The sequence below is a fragment of the Lucilia sericata genome, unplaced genomic scaffold (genome assembly GCF_015586225.1).
Source record: "Lucilia sericata isolate MDLA Ls3-8-SP2 unplaced genomic scaffold, ASM1558622v1 Contig000010F_arrow, whole genome shotgun sequence".
Taxonomy (NCBI): domain Eukaryota; kingdom Metazoa; phylum Arthropoda; class Insecta; order Diptera; family Calliphoridae; genus Lucilia; species Lucilia sericata.
The window spans coordinates 1155001-1177907 of record NW_023994050.1 but is presented as its reverse complement, the minus strand read 5'-3'; the positions used below and the strand labels follow the sequence as shown (position 1 = coordinate 1177907).

General features: G+C 29.8%; 1 protein-coding gene across 3 annotated transcripts in view; it reads left to right on the top strand.

Moving 5' to 3' along the window:
• LOC119603704 (protein lev-9) overlaps positions 1–22907 on the top strand; it is a 54927-nt gene that overhangs the window by 11158 nt on the left and 20862 nt on the right. For 2 of the 3 annotated variants that reach the window (XM_037955848.1, XM_037955838.1), the window contains exon 6: positions 19336–19518. In XM_037955848.1, the coding sequence (XP_037811776.1) occupies positions 19336–19518 (183 nt within the window). Of the gene's footprint in view, positions 1–8274; positions 8563–19335; positions 19519–22907 lie in introns of those variants that run through there. The other variant, XM_037955857.1, reaches the window with a different exon arrangement.

Here is a 22907-nt window from a genome sequence, read left to right as displayed (position 1 = left end):
TTTCTGATTGTATAAAACTCACTTGTGCATTGTATTAAGTACTTGAAATATGTGTAATAAACAAAAAATAAACAAAAAAATCAGGCTATTAAGGGTTAAAGTCTTTTACATAAAGGTTATTCACTGTTGCCTGGTTATCGTGTTATACAGTTAAAAAGTTATATCAACAAAAACAAATATGAGTAAAAAGACCAGTTTGCCCAACCCCTACCCTTGGCATAGAAATTATTTGTTTTCAGGTTATTTTCAGTGTTGGTAAACATTTTTTTAATAAAAATACACAAAAAAACTAATTTTTAAGCGAATGATGTTTCAAAAGTTCAAAGTAAAACTCGAAAAAACACTTAGATTCGGGTTTTTTTTTTCGTAAAATTGTGAATGCCGTTAAAACCAGTTACCGCAGAAAGAAATTGCAGAAATTTGTGAGTGATGAGTACCTACCCCTGATGAAAATACAATATTATGTTCGAATATTCGAAATTAAGTTCGAAAATTCGAAGTAATGTTCGAAAAATTTGTTATGCTTTTTAAATAACTCTGGATCATAAAGGTGTTAAATACAGTTGTCGTACAACGAAATTACTGAAACCTGATAGTCATAAATCTACCTGGTTACAATACGACATTATGTTCGAATATTCGAAATTACATAAGTTCGAAAATTCGAAGTAATGTTCGAACATTTTTTTATGCTTTAACCGTGAATAACCCTATAGTTTTTCCTATTTTTAAAAGTGTCTATTATTTTCAGTGTGCGAGAGATTTTTTGTGATGAATTGATAAGCAAAAATTTTGTTTAAGTTCAGATGAAAAACATATTAAAACAAGTAGGAAAGTATAGTCGGGCATGGCCGACCATATGATACCCTACACCACTGAGTATGTTAAAAATGTGGATTATTTTTAATAACAAAGTATGTAGTCGTTTACCATAATTCCGAAATATTTTAACAATTTGTTGAAAAAAGTGATTTTCTAAAAGAGGGGTTATATGTGGGCAAGGGTAAATATGGGCCTATCCTTATAAATTTGGTACATGGCTTTACGTTTGCATTAGAGTTATGTGTGCTGGATTTCATCGTGATACTAGTGTTTATTAGTGAATTAGTGACTTTAAGTAATTTTCTGCAGGGGACTTTGTGTGGGGGCTATGGTCAAATAAAGTCCGGTAATTACGAAAATCGTTAGTATTATTAAGAGGTATATAGAACTAAGTTTTGCCGATTTTTGTAAAGATATTACAATATTTTACACAAGTAAGAAATTATAGTCGACCATATAATACCCTACACCTGTTACAAAAATGAAATGTGATTTTGTTTTCATAATAAAGCATTGTGTTGAATTGTACCTTGCCTCAGATATACTTAAGCCATTTATTGTTGAATAAAATTGTGGACATTTAAGTGAAATTTTGAAGGGGGCTTTGTATAGGTGCTATGGTCAAATGAGACCCTATAATTATAAAATTCATGAGAGTCATCAAGGCTAGTATAGCACTTGGTTTTGCAGCTTTTTGTTGAGATACGAGTATATTAAACATAATTATGAATTTAAAAGCTCTATTCGTCGGGTTGGGGGCTAGGTGAAATAATGGACCGATGTTAATCATTTTTAATGTGCCAACTTTCATTGAATTATCTTCAAAATTGCGACCTGTAGTTTGATTACAAGGTTTACAAGCCCTATTCAGGGGTTCAGTTGTATGGGGGCTAGGTGAAATAATGGACCGATGTTAACCATTTTCAATAGGCTTCGTCCCTGGAATAATAGAAGATCATGTACCAAATTGCGACCTGTAGTTTGATTACAAGGACGGGCATAGCTAAATCGACTCAGAAAATGATTCTAAGCCGATTGGTATACTTTAAGGTGGGTATAGGACCAATATTATTGTGCGTTACAAACATCAGCACAAACCCAATATACCCTCCCCACTGAAGTGGTGTAGGGTATAAATATACACACATGATATATAATGTTTTATTTTTCAAATCTGTTCGAAAATTATTTAAAAAATAGTAAAATGTCAAAAAACCTTCAATGCTGTTTTATACAAAACGTTTTTTTTATACTCTTCAGCATCGTAAGCTCACAAAATTTAGATTTCGAAAACGAATTGTTGCAATGTTGACAACGTTGCATTGTCAACATTACATAGTGTTGTCGTACGTACTTATATATATACTTGACAACGGATGTTATTGAAAAATTTGGTGTCGATTTGGTACCAGGCGTGTATATTTGTTTTCTCTCTGTGAATATGTATATGTACATAAGTTTGTGATTCCGTTTATAATTTCTACAATATAATTTTCCGACCCTATAAAGTATATCATCGCCTGAAATGCACAAAGGCGTAACAACCAAAAAATGTAAAATCGACTTTTTGATTGAAAATGGTCCAATGCATAAAAATACATGTTGTTGCAAATTTTTAGAACCCTATTGTCAAAAATACCGACTTTATTGAAATGAAATTCAAAAGGGCGCAACAACATATTAGTCATTTCCACAAGTAAGAAAGTCCTAAAAAGCAACATAATAGACAATGTCTGGAGTGCATTTATATTCAAACGTGTTTATCGATGTTGGGATACAATACTCGTAAAAAAATTTCGTTTTTATAACAAAAAAAACTTTCATTTTATTTAGTATTTTGTCTCTCCTGTAAAATTTTTAAGTGTTGTTTAGCCCTTTTGCATTTCAGATGACGATATATGCTTTGTATCCTTATAGATAGCGGATTCGATTAAGCCACACAGACTGACAGTGTGTGTTTTGAAATCAATTTTTTGAAGAAATCAGATATCTTTGAAATCTTAGTCTTCCATACTTCTATCTGACAAGCTTTCGAGAAGTTCCCTATTTAAAATTAACAAAAACGTTTAGTATTTGTGTTTGTTTTTTTGATTTTTTTGCCACAGGGATGGGAAAGCATTTATGAACGAAATTCGATTTTTTTTGGAAAAATTAAAGAAATAAATCTTAAATTTAACACTATGGTGAAGGGTTTATATAAAAACATGAAGGAATTACCAAATTATACAAAATATCTTTACAATGACAAAAGTTGTGCAGCTAAGAATCGGAAAATTGTAAGAATGGCCAAGTTTTATATTTAATTATACATACTACATATTCAGTTTATATTAACCTAAAAGTATACCAAACGGCTTAGAATAATTTTCTGATTCAGTACAGTACAGTTCCCAATTTTAAAGATAATTGAATGAAATTTGACACGAAAATGGTTAAATCGATTATTTCACCTAGCCCCCATACAACTGAACACTTTGTATTGGTCTATTGAGCTCATAATTATGACATTATGAGGCGTCACAATCCTGTCAAATTTCGTAATTGTCGGGCCTCATTTGACACCAGTGCCTCGTTTCTGTAACTCTCGCATCGAGAAATTTCTCACATGAAACAGTGAAATTGAAGAAAAAACTATGTGAATTGAAACAAAATATAATTTCTCGCATGCAAGTTTCTGTAATTTCTTTTTGTGAGAACTATCTGTTATTTAAGTTTTTTTGAAGTAAGTTATTGGAAATTTGTGAATAAAAGTGTTTCTGTAAGTGCCGGTTTAGATTGAGACTTCTTTCTCGAGTTTGTAGGCAAAAGGGGAAAGAAGAAAGGGAAGTAGCAATACACGTACGAATCGTAAATTGAGGGTTTTTTTCGACATTGCTTTTCCTTCATGTTCGTGATTTTGCTAGACCTGGTTCACATTGAGAAACTTTTTTTGGGAAACTTTTGATTTTTGTGTGTGAGAGAAAGAAAAAGGAATATCAATCATCTCTTTCTCTCACACACAAAATCAAAAGTTTCTCAACAAAAGTTTCCCAGTTGAACCAGGTCCTAGTTGCTTTCTGCCGGTCCACATTAGGAAACGTTTTTTGGGAAACTTTCGATTTTGCGTGAGAGAGAAAGAGAAAGAATATCATTCATCTCTCTCGCGGTAAGGAGTTTCTCGTACTCGGAAACTTGTTTTGTTTTGTTATTCTTCTCATTCGTACAACAACAAATCAACGCAATTAATACGAAGTTTCTGAAACAAAAGTTTCTATGTGTGGACATTAAGGAAACTTCAAAAGAGAATTAAGAAAAAGTTTCTCAACAAAAGTTTCCTGGTGTGGACGAGGTCTTTATTTATATTCTGCTCTCACAGCATAGACCTGGTTCACACTGGGAAACTTTTGTTTAGAAACTTTTGATTTTGTGTGTGAGAGAAAGAAATGGTTGATATTTCTTTCTATTTCTCTCACACACAAAAAACCAAAAGTTTGCCAAAAAAGTTTTCCAGTGTGAACCAGGTCATAATGAACGTGTGCGACTACTCTCACACATGAATTAGTGTTGCCACTAATTCAAAAGAGAATTAAGAAAAAGTTTCTCAAAAAAGGTTTCTAGTGTGGACCAGGTCTTTATTTCTATTCTGCTCTCACAGCATAGACCTGGTTCACACTGGGAAACTTTTGTTTAGAAACTTTTGATTTTGTGTGTGAGAGAAAGAAATGGTTGATATTTCTTTCTATTTCTCTCACACACAAAAAACCAAAAGTTTCCCAAAAAAGTTTTCCAGTGTGAACCAGGTCATAATCAACGTGTGCGACTACTCTCACACATGAATTAGTGTTGCCATTAAAATTTAAAAATAATAAATTTTTTTCAAATGTTATGAGTATTAAAATGTTATTATATCATTGATAAAAATAACTATAAGAAGAACTAAAACATACAGCTAATAGTAGGAAAAATATGTATTTTAAAGTATTTTTGTTTTTTCATACATTTTTTATATAAATATTGACTTAAATAATTAAAACAATATTTAATTTAACAAATACTAACAAAAATATATTTATTAATTTATAAAATATTTAAAACAATAAATTAAGAATTATAAAAATGGCAACTCTTACACTCATAATTTCAAAAAGCAGGCATGCCTTAAAAGTCTCAATGTAAACATTCAAGATTTTACGAAGAGCATTTAAAAGAAAATTGAGAAAAATCCAGGGGGAAAAAGTCTCTATGTAAAAGAGGACTAAGAGAATTTTGTTAGAAGTTTCTCACATAAACTGTCAAAAAACTCACATTTTAAAACAGCGAGGAAAGTAAAATTTTAAGAAAAAAGTTTAATTTAAACCTGAAGTCTATAAAATAATGAAAAAGAAATAATTTTTTAATAATTAATTAAGGTTAAAATTAATATTGTTCACTAATTTTAAGAAAATTGAAGGAATTTTCGATATACAGAAGCAAAAGCTGAAAAAGTTCGGGGACATAAACTTAGAATTTGCCAGGGAAGAATTTATTGGGATAAAATTTTGAACACTTTTCATTTAATTTTTATATTTTTTGTTTATTTAATCTTCGTTTATAAAATTGTTTGTCCATTTTTGTTTACTTCATTTTATTTTAATGTTTTTGACAGCTGTTTTATTGGAAATTTCCAATAAAAACGTAATTCGTTTTACCTCTTCCCACTTTAAACTTTAGAAACTTTAGTTGAGAAACTTTTTCTTAATTCTCTTTGAAAGTTTACTTATGTCTACACATATAAACTCTTGTTTCAGAAACTACGTGTTAGTGCCGGTCCACACACAGAAACTTTAGTTGGACCTGGTTTACATTGGGATTTTTTTTTTTGGGAAACTTTTGATTTTTGTGTGTGAGAGAAAGAGAAACAAATATCAACGATCTCTTTCTCTCACACACAAAATCAAAAGGTTCTCAACAAATGTTTGCCAGTGTGAACAAGGCCTTGATAAACTTTTTCTTAATTCTCTTGTAAAGTTTACTTATGTCTACACATAGAGATTTTTGTTTCAGAAACTACGTGTTAATTGCATTGATTTGTTTTTATACGAATGAGAAGAATAACAAAACAAAACGAGTTTCCGAGCAGTGTTGCCACAACAAAATTTTTTTCTAACCAAAATTCAAATAAAAAATAACCAAATTAAGAAAAAAGTAAACAAAATTATTTTTATTTGTTTCATGTTTACATTTGGACATTAAAATAACAAATTCATTTTCTGAAGTGGAACTATGTTAAATTTCGTCGCTAAACTGGTATTATGAAGACAGTTATGAGCGTTAAAGTAATTTTCTGTACGGGATCTAATATGAGACGTATGGTCAATTATGGACCAATTCTCATAAAATCTGAGATATTTTAGTTCCTTTAAAACTTGATTATGTTGAATTTTGTTGCTATATTGCAGTACATTATGAGCTTTAAAGTCATTTTCTGAGGTTACATTTTATGAGGGATAGAGTCAATTATATACCGATCCTCATAAACTTTGGCAAATACATTTCCAATAAAACTTTTTTATATTGAATTTCATCGCTATAGAAACTTTTTTAAGCAATATATATATAATAAAAACTAGTATACAACATCATCTAGAAAATGTAAATAAAGAACTAAAAGTCATGGTGAGATAGTAGAAGTCAAAGGTCATGAGTATCAAATCTTTGCATATATCGCGATTATTGTTCGTCGTACGAGTTTAGATGTTATTACAACTTTTGTATACAATACAATTTCATTTTCCTTAGCTGTGTTACTTAAAAATATCAGTTGATTAATACTTTAAAGATATTGTGATACTATGTATTCTTGCATCAATTAGCAGAAAATACTTTATTAATTCTTATTAAATCATTTATCTTAGAATTTCGGCAAATTAGCACAGTATCTGTTTATGCAAAATTTCAAATAGGTATAGAAGTTGCAATTATACTTTAAATTTTAAATTCAATTTGGAGGACATATCTACTAAGTACGTAGACTATTCCCACCAAATTCCATAAAAATGGAAATGCGAAATACAGCCTACTTCGTCTTTTCATATAAGTAACGCGAGTTCTTTACATAAAAAGTTCCAATAGAAATATTAAAGGAAGGACGGACGAGTTTGAATCGACCCAAAAAGTGATTTTAAGTTCATGGATGCACCAGAAGGAGAGAGAGGATTCATTATTCTCGGTGTTAGATTGACTAGTGTAAATAAAATAATATGATTTATGATTTTAATCAACTCATTTAATATGTGGAAAACTCATAGGTACTTTTGCTAAATTCTAACCAATTAAGATATCGAAAAATACCTTTGTGCACATAAGTATAACCAGTAGATGTACAAATTTCCAAAATTCAAAACAGTACATATCGTCCTGTTTTGAATTTACATAGTTGATTTAAAACTAGAGATAAAAGAAGTTTTTTTTAAATTTTATTTTTAGAATAAAAGCAAACAGCATTTAGTTCAATTGTTTGCAAAAAATAACCAAAACGAAAAAATAATTCACATGTACACATGCAAAATAAAAATAACCAATTTTGGTTAATAATAACCAAAGTGGCAACACTGTTTCCGAGTACGGGAAACTCCTTACCTCGAGAGAGATGAATGATATTTCTCTCTCACGCAAAATCAAAAATTTCCCAAAAATAGTTCCCTAGTGTGGACCGGCAGTTACAAAAACATTTTTTTTAATCGAGGAACGATGGAATTTTTTGTTTCACACTTCTCGATGTGAGAACTTCTCACTAAAAGGTACAGTCCTTTCAGGGAATGACTGGAACGTCCACAAACACTAATATCGCAAGCATAAAGAGTAGATGAAAGAAGCTTAAACATGACAAAATAAAAATGTTCTTGAAAGTTTTAATCGTTGAATAACATTCAAAGTTGTCGATAATATTTTCTAAACACTTTATAATGTAGATGAGATAACATTCAGTTTCACATAAATTATGCATTTTCTATAATGTAAGCTTTTCGTTGATATATAAAACATTTAGGATTTCGATTTAACCTTAAACAAATTTTCTGTTTTGATTTCCTTGTAAATAAAATTTTAAATGATGTTGTTTACATTTAACTGACCCAAAATATTTTGATACGAGATTTAAAGCGGGTACATACTTATGTGTCCCATAAGCCAATACATATTTCGGAGTAATGATGGATATAAAAACATTAAAAGATTTAATTTTTTAACGCAATTAAATTTTTAATTCTAAAAAGTGAGGATCATTACAAATTATTTTAGGTTTTTAACACACAAAGCATTTTCCAGTTTTAACAATTTATAATTTGTCTTTTTTTTTTCCTTTATGTATGCATCATTAAATATATATTTATAAAACTAAAAAATAAGTACATATTAATATTTATAAACTTATATTAAAATTTGATATTCATATAAATAATTTATATTTAATTTTTGTTTTTTTATGTTTAAAAGCAAATAGCGACACAAATTCTACCGTTACCAAACAGTCGTTGTAAAAGTATTCCGCAGAGTTAGTATTGAGATCTTTGGGTGAAGTTCCCACACAGTCTCTCCTAATAAATCATAAACTGCTTCCGTTTTCCTTCGTTCAGTTTGTTGAATTGTTGCAAAATATATATGTATATATGTATTAATATATAAACAAATTATGCTAAACTACTATTTACTTATATAAACGTTATTTAGATTTACAGTTGAACTTTGTTGTTAAACCGTTATGTCAATAAATAAAATTACCGCAAATTATGCAATTGTTGTTTTATTCCATTAACCTGATATATGTACGTAAATTAAGCTTGGTTAGAACCCTAGACGATATTCCCCAAAAGTGAAGGATATTTGAATATATGAAGGATATTTGAATGACACATCTAAAAGAATATGTGAACTTTAAACAATGTCAAGGGATTTATTAATTTAAAAGCAGCAGATAACGAAGTTCAACTTGCCCATGAATCTATAAATCTAAAAATTTCAGATCAAAACCTTTCTGTCCGCTTTCATAACAAAATCGGATTCTAGCATTATATAGAATTATGTATGTTAGTATGTATAATTAATATGTAGTTGTTGCCCACCGGACAAATTTTAAAGCAATTAAATCATTCGTTTCAAAATATTACACATTTAAAATTCGATAAAGTATTAGGTTCTTTTAGAGCCTAAGTGGCAAAAGATCAACAAAGAAAAAACATAAATAAACTGACGTACGCTATAAGGAACATGCTAAAAATTCGACTTTACCTCTTAGCAACAAGCCCAATAGCATTTAATATTTAATTCTATTTAATAACACAAATTATCATTTTAGAAAGAATGTTCGCTAAATATTAACAAGTAAGTTAATATGTATTTTATTACAAATAATGCTAAAAAACAAAATTAATGTAATTATTTTTTATTTTTAAAATGTTTTGATTAATTTTTTCATTAATTTTACATCATACATAATCTTCCATACCTGACTATACCGTTAATTTTGGCAATAACAAATAAGAAAGTAATTTTGATTATGCCTGACTATATGCGTATTTAACATAATTATGAGCTAATCGGACGGTCCGGTTGTCTAGGTTAAATAATGGACCGATTTCACGTAATTTCAATAGATTAATCCTTTGACTTGTACTTTGGTAGCAACGTTCACATAGAGAGATGGACGGACAACATTTAGGAAATGATTCCGTGTCGATCGGTATAGCTTAAAATGAATAATATTTTAGTGCGTTACAAACACTAACGCAGACGCATAATACCCATAATGGATACCAAATATATTTGGGGTCTTCAGAAATTTTCAGAATTTTGCTCAAATCTCAGTTATTTATTGAAGATACGGATACCGGAGATATCTGGAGTCTTCAGAAAGTTAATTTCAACAAACAGTTTATTTATAAGACTCCATCCAGAATGTATATGTATAATTTATTGTGTCGGAAATTTAAAAAAAAAAAATGGAGCGGTTTCGGTTTAATGCTCTATTTATTCACAAACCTATTTATGGTTTATACATTTCCAATAATTTCAATTAAAACATTCTTCTAAACATAGAATAATACTGAAGAAGGTCCACTTTCTAAAAAAAAATATTGTAAATTTTTTGTTGGTTTCTCTCTCAGTGAGTTGAATTTATTTCAGTGTACACTTAATTATTAAGTGTACACTGATTTATTTGATGATTTTTTTAAATTCAGATGTTATTTTTAAGTTCCAATAATTATACCCTCTACCACGATCAGTGGTGATAGAGGGTATATATGAGTTTGTCATTCCGTGCGTAACATTAAGAAATATTCATCTGAGACCCAACAAAGTATATATATTCCGGATCCTTATCAAATTCTGAGTCTATTTAGCTATGTCCGTCTATCTATCTGCCTAAAACATGCTCCGTTAAAATTAAGCAAATAAATAAACCAACTTCACGAAAAATATTCACTGTTGTAGGTCCACAATTGGTCATAGCTCGAAATTCACCTAAACGCACATATTTTATTGATAAATAAAGCTATTGAGATAAAATTCGACACAAATATGTTAATTGGTCATGGCTCCCATATAAGGCCCACTTCCGAAAATCACTTAAACGCATATATTTAACTGAATTCTAAAGTTATAGGAATAAAATTCGACTTGAATATGTTTTGTGTACATATAAATCATTCTACAAAATTCTTTACGGATCGGTCCATTATTGGTCATAGCTCCCATATAAGGCCCACTTCCGAAAATCACTTAAACGCATATATTTCACTGAATTCTTCTAAAATCTATCGGGATAAAGTACGACTTGAATATATTTTGTGAGCATATAATAACTCCTATATAAGGTCCTCTTCAAAAAATCACTTAGACGCACATTTTTCATTATCAAATAAAGATATCTTAATAAAATTGGACACAAATATGTTTTGTGTACATATCAATCATTCTACGAAATTTTTCCGGACAGGTTCGGAATTGGTCATAGCTCTTATATAAAGTCCACTTCCGAAAAACACTTAAACGCACATATTTCATTAATTGATAAATCTATTGGAGTAAAATTCGACTTGATTGATAAAACATTATACGAAATTTTTACCTTATCTGTCCATAATTGGTCACAACTCCCATATAAGGAAAATTTGCACATTGTCAATGTTATCGGGATAAAATTCGACATAAATGTGTATTTTGTGTATATAAATCATTCTACAGAATTTTTTTCCAGATCGGCCCATAAGTTGTTCTAGCTCCCATATAAGGGTTACTTCTGCAAATCACTTAATACCACTTAATTCGTTATTAAATGATTATATCCGGATAAAATTCGACACGAGTATGTTCTGTGTATAGATAAATCATTCTATTAAAATGTTTTCGAACTGGCCTATTAATATAAATTTTTCTGGACCTAATAAAAATTAGTTCGACATATGCATAAATGTTAGTACTCTCAATACGGAAACAAAAATTTTGCCAAGTTATCTAAAAATTATATAGTTAAATGGGTTTTAATAAAAAGTAGCTTGCTGGTGGAGGGTATTTAAAATTCGGCATAGCCGAATATAGCACTCTTGTTTTTTTTAAAGTTATTTCAGAAATAGTAAAATGTCATAAAGCATTTAAAAAGTAGGGTAGGAAAGAATTTTGAAATTTTATTCAATTAAGAATTCATACTAAAACCGAAGAATTAGATATTCAGGATGCAGGATTACTTTCCTGTTTTATTTTATTACGAAACCTATTAATCAATGTCATTCTGAAAATAATAATTGGTGTCATGAAAGGCCCGAAGCACAAACCTCTTGTTTATTAAACAGATGTCCTAGACAATTTAACAAATTCCAAATTACTTCGCCCTATTCCAGTAAGTACCAATTCAGCTAAATAAAATCATGTGGCTGATAACGACCACTCACTACCAAGTAGTACATGAAATAACTATTGGTTATTACCAAACATTTTATCTAAGATATAGGCAATTAATGAAGAGTAAGATGATTTCACAAAAGCATAGTTTTTGGTGGAAATTTTTCTGTAAACGGATTGGAAAAATTACAATTTTCTAAATATATTGAATTTTATTATGGATATGAGAATAATGTGTAAAAAATTTAGCTCTAATTGAAATTGAAGATTTCGGTAAAAAGGCAAATTTGATTAAGTAAACTGAGAAATATGTATGTTCCTTCACAGAAAAAACTGAAAAACGATTTCAATTACCAAAACCTCGTTTTCAATTATTTTATTTATTGAAGTTCAACCTATAACAAAAATTGTATATTCAATTACTACTTATAATTGATTTCGTATAAAAAATTTTTATTTTTTTATATTTTTGTTGTTGTTAAATACGTATTTGATTATACATTTTTATGATTCAAATACAAAATGAATTGAACCCTTTTAAAATTTTCGATTAATCGTTTAATTGAAAATTTTTTAAAATAAATTTTTTCTGGGTTTACAAACTAGAACTAGAAGAATTTTATTTTATAATCAATTGTTTTATTTTTGTATTTTTCTTATATTTTAAATTTTATATCTGCATCAAAGTAAAAACAACAATAAGAAGTAAGAAATTGTAGTCGGGCGAGGCCGACCGTATAATACCCTACACCAGTAATAAAAATAAAATGTGATTTAGTGTTCATAATAATGCATTTAAATTGAATTGTACCTTGCCTCAAATATACTTTAGCCATTTCTTGTCTAATAAAATTGTGTACATTTAAGTCATATTTCGAAGGGAGCTTTGTATAGGGGCTAGGGTCAAATGAGGCCTTATAATCATCAACAAAATTCATCAAGGCTATTATATAACTTGGTTTTGCAGCTTTTTGTCGAAATACGAGTATATTAAACAAAAAAAGCCCTATTCGGGCTATGCCAATTATTGGACTGATGTTACCCATTTTCAATAGAATACAATTAGAAGATCATGTGCAATATTTCATTGAATTATCTTCAAAATTGCGACCTGTACTTTAATTACTTCAATTACAAGGGGGCTAGGTGAAATAATGAACCGATCGTAACCATTTTCAATAGGCTTCGTCCTTGAGATAATAGAAGATCATGTATCAAATTTCATTGAATTATCTTCAAATTTACGACCTGTAGCTTAATTACAAGGTTTACATGGACGAACTCAACTCAGAAAATGATTCTAAGCCGATTGGTATACTTTAACGTGGATATAGGACCAATATTATTGTGCGTTACAAACATCAGCACAAACTCAATATACACTATCGGACAAAATAAAGTGCAAAAGTTCTCATGATATACACATTCTTTCAGCGAAAAATAGGTTAAATGATTATTGAATATGGAAATTTTTTTCAAAATCATTTAGTTAATATACAATTCTACAAAAATAAAACTAAATTATTGTACTTAAAATTTTTCTGTATAACATCTAAAATTAAAGTAAATTCTCTTTTTTGTCGGACAAAATAAAGTGTAAATTTTATATATCACTATTTAAATTTCTTGTATACCAAAATTTTGTATCTATTTTGGTTCTGATTTGAATATCTGGATCTACATAAGCCATTTTGGTAATTTTGTTCACCATTATTATTCGCAATCGCCTTCCCTTCCTCTTTCTTTTCCCATATGATTATTTTCAAAAGAAATCCATTTTTGATCACTATTTTATCGGAATTTTTTGATCAATTGTGGTCCAAAATTAATCTATTGGATTTAGGGCGGTGCTTATTCCAATTTTTCAGTGGTTTTTCCTACAGTAATGTTATTTTTTAACTTTATCAAGTACTTAAGCTTATTATCTTACCGAGATATAAAGTTGCTCAAGTCCATTTCGAAGGCACTGATCTTAAGATTTGACTGTAATATGCTCACATAGTGTTCACTGGAGCTTTCTGAATAAATTTCCCCTAGGTTCTCCACAACTAACGTAAAAAATTGGACACATACGAAGAGTCAACTGACCCATAAATTCAATCTTTCACCAACATATTTAAAAGCATGGAAATTTTTTTCGATTTTAGTATTTAATTTTGTATTTTTTAACTCAAATTTACGTAGTTGGTCAGATGAGCCCCAATTTGTACCGAAAATTTTAAAATGTCGGCTATCGGTATTGGTACATTACTTAACTTCAAGAACGGGAATCTTAGTGAAAATGGAGTAAACAATAACAAATGAGCAATTCACGAATTTTCCATATTCAATAATCATTTAACCGATTTTCGCTGAAAGAATATAGCATGAGTACTTTTGCATTTTATTTTGTCCGATAGTGTACCTACCTCACTAAAGTGGTGTATGGTTACGGTTTTTTTCAGCAAAATACAGAACAGGAGAAAATAAAATACACTAACCACCATTTTCTAAATCAGGAGGTTTTAAACATTATTATATTGATTGTTCACAGAAAAAAATTTCAGCATACATATTATCAACTGCTTTCATTGACTAAAGTTAATAATATTTAAGAATGAGTTCCTAAATGGTGTGAATTTTTTTCAAACACTTTAAATATTTCAAATTTATTTTTTCTATTTGTTAAAAAATGTTTGAAATTTTCTTTAGAAAATTTTTTATTTCTTTATGATTTTTAGATTAAAATAGATGAAATTTGCGGGACTTTTTGAAGAATGGATGTTAACTATTTGCTGATGATTTCCTGTTTTAGATGTTGTTTTTCAATATTTAAATTTCTATTCTTTATTATACAAAATTCGCTAATATAGTATTGCTATTCTGTTACTATGTAAACAGAATAGTAAATAATGGACTTTTATGCAATTATTTCATGAATATCGTTAAAAAAAATTAAAAATTCAAAAAATTACAGTCATGTACAAGTTCATACATTTTATGAACTTTTAATATTTTTAATGAAAATGGTTTGGGAAAAAAAGTCGCGTTCGATTCATACAATTTATTACAAAATTCCTTCCAGTTATGTATTCATTTTTTCTGTGTTAGAAAAATAAAAATTTCTTATTTTGCTTTTAATGAACACAATAGTTAAAGCACACTTTAGCCTTAAAAACCATTAATAAAATTGTGATATTCATAAACAAATAATAAACCTAAATTATATGTATGTATATTGTGCTGTTTTATGTTTAACTTGTCAACAATGTACAATATGGCTGTCATTTTATGTGTTAGTGTTGCGTACAATTAGGATAAAATATTCGTTGGTTCGGTTTTCTTAATTTCATATTTTTGTTTATATGTAATAGATTTTTGACAATAAAAACGAACTTTTAAGAAAAATATATATAAATATGGCTACAATTAATGTTTATTTAGTTCAGATGTATAAATATAACATATAATTTCTAATTATTATTAAAAGTATCCCAATAACGGATATTTTGCGACAAAATAAACATCACTATTGCACATTTTCTTATTATACCCTCCACCACCATCAGTGGTGATAGAGGGTATATATAACTTTGTCATTCCGTGTGTAACACCAAGAAATATTCATCTGAGACCCAACAAAGTATAAATATTCTGGGTCCTTATGAAATTCTGAGTCGATTTAACTATGTCCGTCTGTCCGTCCGTCCGTCCGTCCGTCTGTCTGTCTGTCTGTCTGTCTGTCTGTCTGTCTGTCTGTCTGTGTAAAACACGCTCACGTTAAAACGAAGCAATATAATTTAACCAAATTCACCCAGAAAATTAATTATTATCCGGTACAGTTTGGTATTGAAAATGAGCAAAATCTGTTCACATTGGGAAAAGTTATGAATCAAAATTTAAAACAACCTCGAAAAAAAATAAGCATTTTTTACACATTCTGATGTAATTTTCTCGAAAACTATGCAAGATAATTTCATGAAAGTCATCATACATTCGTTTCTACACAAGATATTTATTTGTGCTAAAAATTGCCAGCATCGGTCCATAATTTCATATACCTCCCATACAAAAGTGCATATTCCCGGAAAATAAGTTTTTTGTTAATAACTTCCGTCAGAATGTTGATATCTTCACAAAATTTTACAAATTAAAATCTTATGTTAATAGAATTCATTGAGAGAAAAAATTTTCTGGATCGGTCCATAATTGGACATAGCTCCCATACAAGGTCCCCTCCCGAAAATCACTTAAACGCGCATAACTCATTACTAAATTAAGATATCCATATAAAATTTGGAATAAGTATTACTCATATGCACAGAAATATTACTATAAATTTTTTTTCCGATCGGTCCATAATTGGTCATAGCTCCCATATAAGGTCCCCTCCCGAAAATCACTTAAACGCACATAACTCATTACTAAATCAAGATATCCATATAAAATTTGGTACAGGTATTGCTCATATGCACAGAAATATTACTGTGACAGTTTTTTTTCCGATCGGTCCATAATTGGTCATAGCTCCCATATAAGGTCCCCTCCCGAAAATCACTTAAATGCACATAACTCATTACTAAATCAAGATATCCATATAAAATTTGGTACAGGTATTGCTCATATGCACAGAAATATTACTGTGACAGTTTTTTTTCCGATCGGTCCATAATTGGTCATAGCTCCCATACAAGGACCCTTCCCGAAAATCACTTAAACGAACATAACTCATTACTAAATTAAGATATCCATACAAAATTTGGTACAAGTATTGCTCATATGCATAGAAATATTACTATGAAATTTTTTTCCGATCGGTCCATAATTGGTCATAGCTCCCATATAAGGTCCCCTCCCGAAAATTAACTAAACGCACATAACTCATTACTAAATCAAGATATCTATATAAAATTTGGTAAAAGTATTGCTCACATATACAGAAATATTACTATGAAATTTTTTTCCGATCGGTCCATAATTGGTCATAGCTCCCATACGAGGTCCCCTCCCGAAAATCACTTAAACACTCATAACTCATTACTAAATTAAAATATCCATATAAAGTTTGGTACAAGTATTGCTCATATGCACAGAAATATTACTGTGAATTTTTTTTCCAATCGGTCCATAATTGGTCACAGCTCCCATACAAGGTCCCTTCCCGAAAATCACTTAAACACTCATAACTCATTACTAAATTAAAATATCCATATAAAGTTTGGTACAAGTATTGCTCATATGCACAGAAATATTACTGTGAATTTTTTTTCCAATCGGTCCATAATTGGTCATATCTCCCATACTAGGTCCTGCCCCGAAAATTTTAATTTCCTTAAGTTTTTCACACAAATTATAAAGTATCGTTAAATCATATCTTAGGGCGCTATAAAAATATAAAAGAAAATGGGGTTTGTAATGTTCAAAAAATCTTGGAATTGTAACAGATTTAAGCTGTTTAACTCTTGGGGTTTTTCTATTTAAGACATGAGAAAACTTATTTCTATAAATATTTGATCAATTACAACAGTATTAATATAAAAGTAGCTGGTGGAGGGTATTTAAGATTCGGCTCAGCCGAATATAGCACTCTAACTTGTTTTTACATATTTTCCGTGTAATTTTTGATAAATTTTCGCAAATATTGATAAATTTCTTTGATATTTGACTAATTTAAACGGCGAATATATTTTGCATTAGTATAACATTAGTCAATATAATTGACATGATTGATTACTTTATGACATTATATTTAACCAACAAACTTTGAAAAAGCCAAATCAAATTATGTTGTCCATCATTTGGTTGACAGACGGGCATTTCCAAAGATTTGAGTTTTTTCCCAAAATATAATTGTTTAAAATTTTTCTGGGATTTTATTTACAAATTTGTAAACGTTAAAATTAGAATTTTAGATTTTATTTTAAAATAAACCATAATTAGTTTTCGCAATCAACCTAAAACTACCGAAATAAGTTTTATCTGAGAAAAAATTTTTAAAAATCAACTTATTGCTGGCTTAAAGAAGGATCGAGCCTACAATAAAATTCATATATTTGTCAATGGTTTATTGAAGGCGTTTTAAACTATTTGACGTTTATGAATACTATTTTCCTGAACTTTGCCTAAAATTTTTTAATAAACCTAAAATAAGTTTTTATAAATACAGCCGTAAATGGTTATGGTTGAAAAAAACTGTATTACCCACATTTGTGTCAGAATTTTTTAATATTTTTGTATTTATTATGCGTTTTTATGTAATACTGAAAAAATAACGAAATACTGAACAAATTCAGAACACTAAATAAAATACAGAACATTTTCACGTTATTTAGCAAAGAATATTTATTACAGAACAGAGCTCTAACATACAGTACTGTTCTGTATAATACAGAACGTCTGGTCACCGTATGTATGGTAAAAAAAATTTCTAGTACAAGCTAGGGTTCTATAAATCGACTTTCGAATAATCGAACAATCGACTTTTTGTCGAAAAAAGTCGAAAAGTCGAAGTCGACTATTTTGTTCCAAAAAAGTCGATAACTCGACTATCGTCTGTGAAAAAAGTCGAAAAGTCGACTTTGTGAATAAAAGTCGAAAAGTCTGAAAGTCGAAAAGTCTGAAAGTCGAAAAGTCGAAAAAAGTCGATAAGTCGAAAAAAGTCGATAAGTCGAAAAAAGTCGAATAAAGTCGAAAAAAGTCGAGAAGTCGTAAAAAGTCGAAAAAAGTCGGAAGAAGTCGAAAAAAGTCGGAAAAAGTCGAAAAATCGAAAATTGTAGAAACAAGTCAAAAATAGTCAAAAATTTTAAAAAAGTGGAAAAAAGTCAAAAACTCTAAAATAGTCGGAAAACTCGAAAAAAGTCAAAAAATAGTTGAGAAAAAAGTAGAAAGAAGTCGAAAATAGTCAAAAAGTCGAAAAAATCGAAAAGTCGAAAAAAGTCAGAAAAAGTCGAAAAAAGTCGAAAAGTCGAAAAAGTCGAAAGGTCGAAAAAAGTCGAAAAAAGTCGGAAAAAGTCGACTATTTATAAAATACTTATAGTCGAAAAGTCTGAAAGTCGACTTTTATTTGAATGAAAAAAGTCGAAAAATCGACTTTTCATAAAATGCAAAAAGTCGAAAAGTCGACTTTTAACTAAATGAAAAAAGTCGAAAATTCGACTTTTCGTTTCAACTATAGAACCCTAGTACAAGCCGCATTTTGCATCGACACTGTATTACCACCCTCAAACAAATATAAGCTGTGTTACCCAAATATTACTGCGTTATGTCGTTGTTGTTGCTTTTTATGCTTTTATTTAGAATTGGTTAAGGAAATTTTAAGAGGTAGTAAGATTTTTGCCCATATCTCAGTTATATGTGGACCGATTTTGTTGATTTTCAATAGGAAACTTCTCGAAAGCATGTCTGACAGAATTATTGTAGATTTCAGAAAATTGTTTTCAACAGATAAACAGACAGACGGATATGGCTTAATCGACTACGCTATATATAAGGATCCAGAATATATATACTTTATAGGGTCGGAAAATTATATTGTGGAAACGACAAACGAAATGACAAACTTATATATACCCTTCTCACGAAAGTGAAGGATATAATTAATATAGATCTTATTACAAATAGATCAATGTTTCAATTATTTTAAATTATTAATTAAAAACTTTTGAAATTTATTCATTCAAGTGGTAACATCTGTTGTTTGCCCAACTCCAGAGAATCCTAAAAATGGTAAAGCCACTTATACTACTTTAGCGTATAATTCTGTTGTGAGCTACGAATGTCGGTATGGATACACATTAATGGGAGAAAGTTCTAGCCGATGTGGTGCTGATAGAAAATGGAGTGGAACGTTACCAATTTGTAAGGGTAAGTCAAATTTCCAAACTTCAACAACATATATATGGTTTCTTGCGAAATCGTATGTGATTTTCAGTTGTGTTATGATACATTTATTTCGAATTGTCTACATCCAAAATGGCCAAACAACGAGAAAGTATGTACATTAGGATGTCCGTGGACCACTTCTTTGTAGGAATACCTTTCAATCGATGCGTATTGATGTACTGAACGAACACGAGAAAAATAAAAACATATTTTTTCGAAATGGGTCGCAAAAATTCTGTAATTTGGAACTTATCGCAAGAAAAATTATAAACATTTTTTACAGTAATTTTGGTCTTAAAACGATTTACACCCAGTATCGCAATGTCTGGTTATATTTATTTTATAGTAAGGTTAAATTGACAGTTTTCATTTAAAAAAATGCTTTAACCGGCAGAGGTGGAGTTAACTGGGCTTAGTGTTATATAAGTGGCATATAAACTCCAAAATAATCTAAAAAATTCTAAAATGGACCAAACCAAATGCCAAAAAAATTATAAATTAAAAAATTTTAAAATTATTTTTCCCATAATCATGGAATTTTTGAGGCCCATTTCAAAAAAATTGGAGATACATATTTTATTTTTCACAAATTATACTGAGGTCAGAATTTTCAATCGCTTGTAGGGAACTGAGGACCATTCGAAAAATTTTTTTTTTCGTATTCAGTACATTAATACGCATTAAGAATTTCTTCAAATAAGGGAAATATCCCTCACACTTGCAAAAAAGTTGCAATTATTTATATAATGGCTGATTCACCGTTAAAGCTAGAATCACGAATTTTTGGTAAATGGCGGTCCACACACGGAAACATTAGTTGAGAAACTTTGTTTCAGAAACTACGTGTTAATTGCATTGATCTGGTTTTGTACGAATGAGAAGAATAAGAAAACAAAACAAGTTTCCGAGTACGAGAAACTCCCAAAAAAAGTTTCCTGGTGTAGACGGGCACTAAGAAAGGATTTTTGGAAACTCGAACGTTTAGGGGATGAAATGGTAAATGAAGGGGTAAAAGTTGGTTTATTTCAGAAATTGGTGTTAGTGCGTGATGTTTTTGATTCCAAATGACCCAAAAAATTATATTCGTTACTTATACAACATTGGCCATCACGTGCGGTATGCCAAAAATTTCGCCAAAATTAGTTATATCCCTAATGTACATATGTATGTATTAATATCGATATTATGATAAAGTTCGATATAAAAAATTTCATTTATAACTTTATCAAGTTCTCTGAGGACGAGCTTGATAACTAGGCCCCGTCATTAGCCCTTATACTAAACTATAGTTAATGACCTAAAAACTCTTAAATATATTGAAATATATGTATGTAAATTGTAATATGTTAATGTGAGTGGTTGAGTAAATCGTTGCTTTTAATTCCGATTTGATCGGTCCATATCATACTTGTTTATTGCTTCATTATTGCAAAGAATGTTGAATATTGAACCTAGAAACATAAAATGGATATTTTTGGTAATTTTTCTTTCTTCAAAAGGCACTTTTTGCATTTTCTATAATATTGAACCTAGAAAAATAAGTGAGCGAGAACATAAAAAAGGGGACTTTTTAGTACATTTTCCTTCTTCAAAAAGTACTTTTTAATTTTTTTATAATATTGAACCCATAAACATAAAATAAAACATAAGAAGTCCTAAGTTAGTGAAAATCTGCAGAAAAGGATTCTTTGTACTATTTCGTTCTATGATTGGTACTTTTTGGCTTTTATGCACACACGTAGCACCCTGATTGATTGAAAATCTATAAAATGAGACTTCCTGGTACTTTTTATACCCTCCACCACCATCAGTGGTGATAGAGGGTATATATAACTTTGACATTCCGTGTGTAACACCAAGAAATATTCATCTGAGACCCAACAAAGTATATATATTCTGGGTCCTTATGAAATTCTGAGTCGATTTAACTATGTCCGTCTGTCCGTCCGTCCGTCCGTCTGTCTGTCTGTGTAAAACACGCTCACGTTAAAACGAAGCAATATAATTTAACCAAATTCACCCAAAACATTAATTATTATCCGGTACAGTTTGGTATTGAAAATGAGCAAAATCTGTTCACATTGGGAAAAGTTATGAATCAAAATTTAAAACAACCTCGAAAAAAATAAGCATTTTTTACACATTCTGATGTAATTTTCTCGAAAACTATGCAAGATAATTTCATGAAAGTCATCATACATTCGTTTCTACACAAGATATTTATTTGTGCTGAAAATTGCCAGCATCGGTCCATAATTTCATATACCTCCCACACAAAAGTGCATATTCCCGGAAAATAAGTTTTTTGTTAATAACTTCCGTCAGAATGTTGAAATCTTCACAAAATTTTACAAATTAAAATCTTATGTTAATAGAATTCATTGAGAGAAAAAATTTTCTGGATCGGTCCATAATTGGACATAGCTCCCATACAAGGTCCCCTCCCGAAAATCACTTAAACGCGCATAACTCATTACTAAATTAAGATATCCATATAAAATTTGGAATAAGTATTACTCATATGCACAGAAATATTACTATAAATTTTTTTTCCGATCGGTCCATAATTGGTCATAGCTCCCATATAAGGTCCCCTCCCGAAAATCACTTAAATGCACATAACTCATTACTAAATCAAGATATCCATATAAAATTTGGTACAGGTATTGCTCATATGCACAGAAATATTACTGTGACAGTTTTTTTTCCGATCGGTCCATAATTGGTCATAGCTCCCATACAAGGACCCTTCCCGAAAATCACTTAAACGAACATAACTCATTACTAAATTAAGATATCCATACAAAATTTGGTACAAGTATTGCTCATATGCATAGAAATATTACTATGAAATTTTTTTCCGATCGGTCCATAATTGGTCATAGCTCCCATATAAGGTCCCCTCCCGAAAATTAACTAAACGCACATAACTCATTACTAAATCAAGATATCTATATAAAATTTGGTAAAAGTATTGCTCACATATACAGAAATATTACTATGAAATTTTTTTCCGATCGGTCCATAATTGGTCATAGCTCCCATACGAGGTCCCCTCCCGAAAATCACTTAAACACTCATAACTCATTACTAAATTAAAATATCCATATAAAGTTTGGTACAAGTATTGCTCATATGCACAGAAATATTACTGTGAATTTTTTTTCCAATCGGTCCATAATTGGTCACAGCTCCCATACAAGGTCCCTTCCCGAAAATCACTTAAACACTCATAACTCATTACTAAATTAAAATATCCATATAAAGTTTGGTACAAGTATTGCTCATATGCACAGAAATATTACTGTGAATTTTTTTTTTCCAATCGGTCCATAATTGGTCATATCTCCCATACTAGGTCCTGCCCCGAA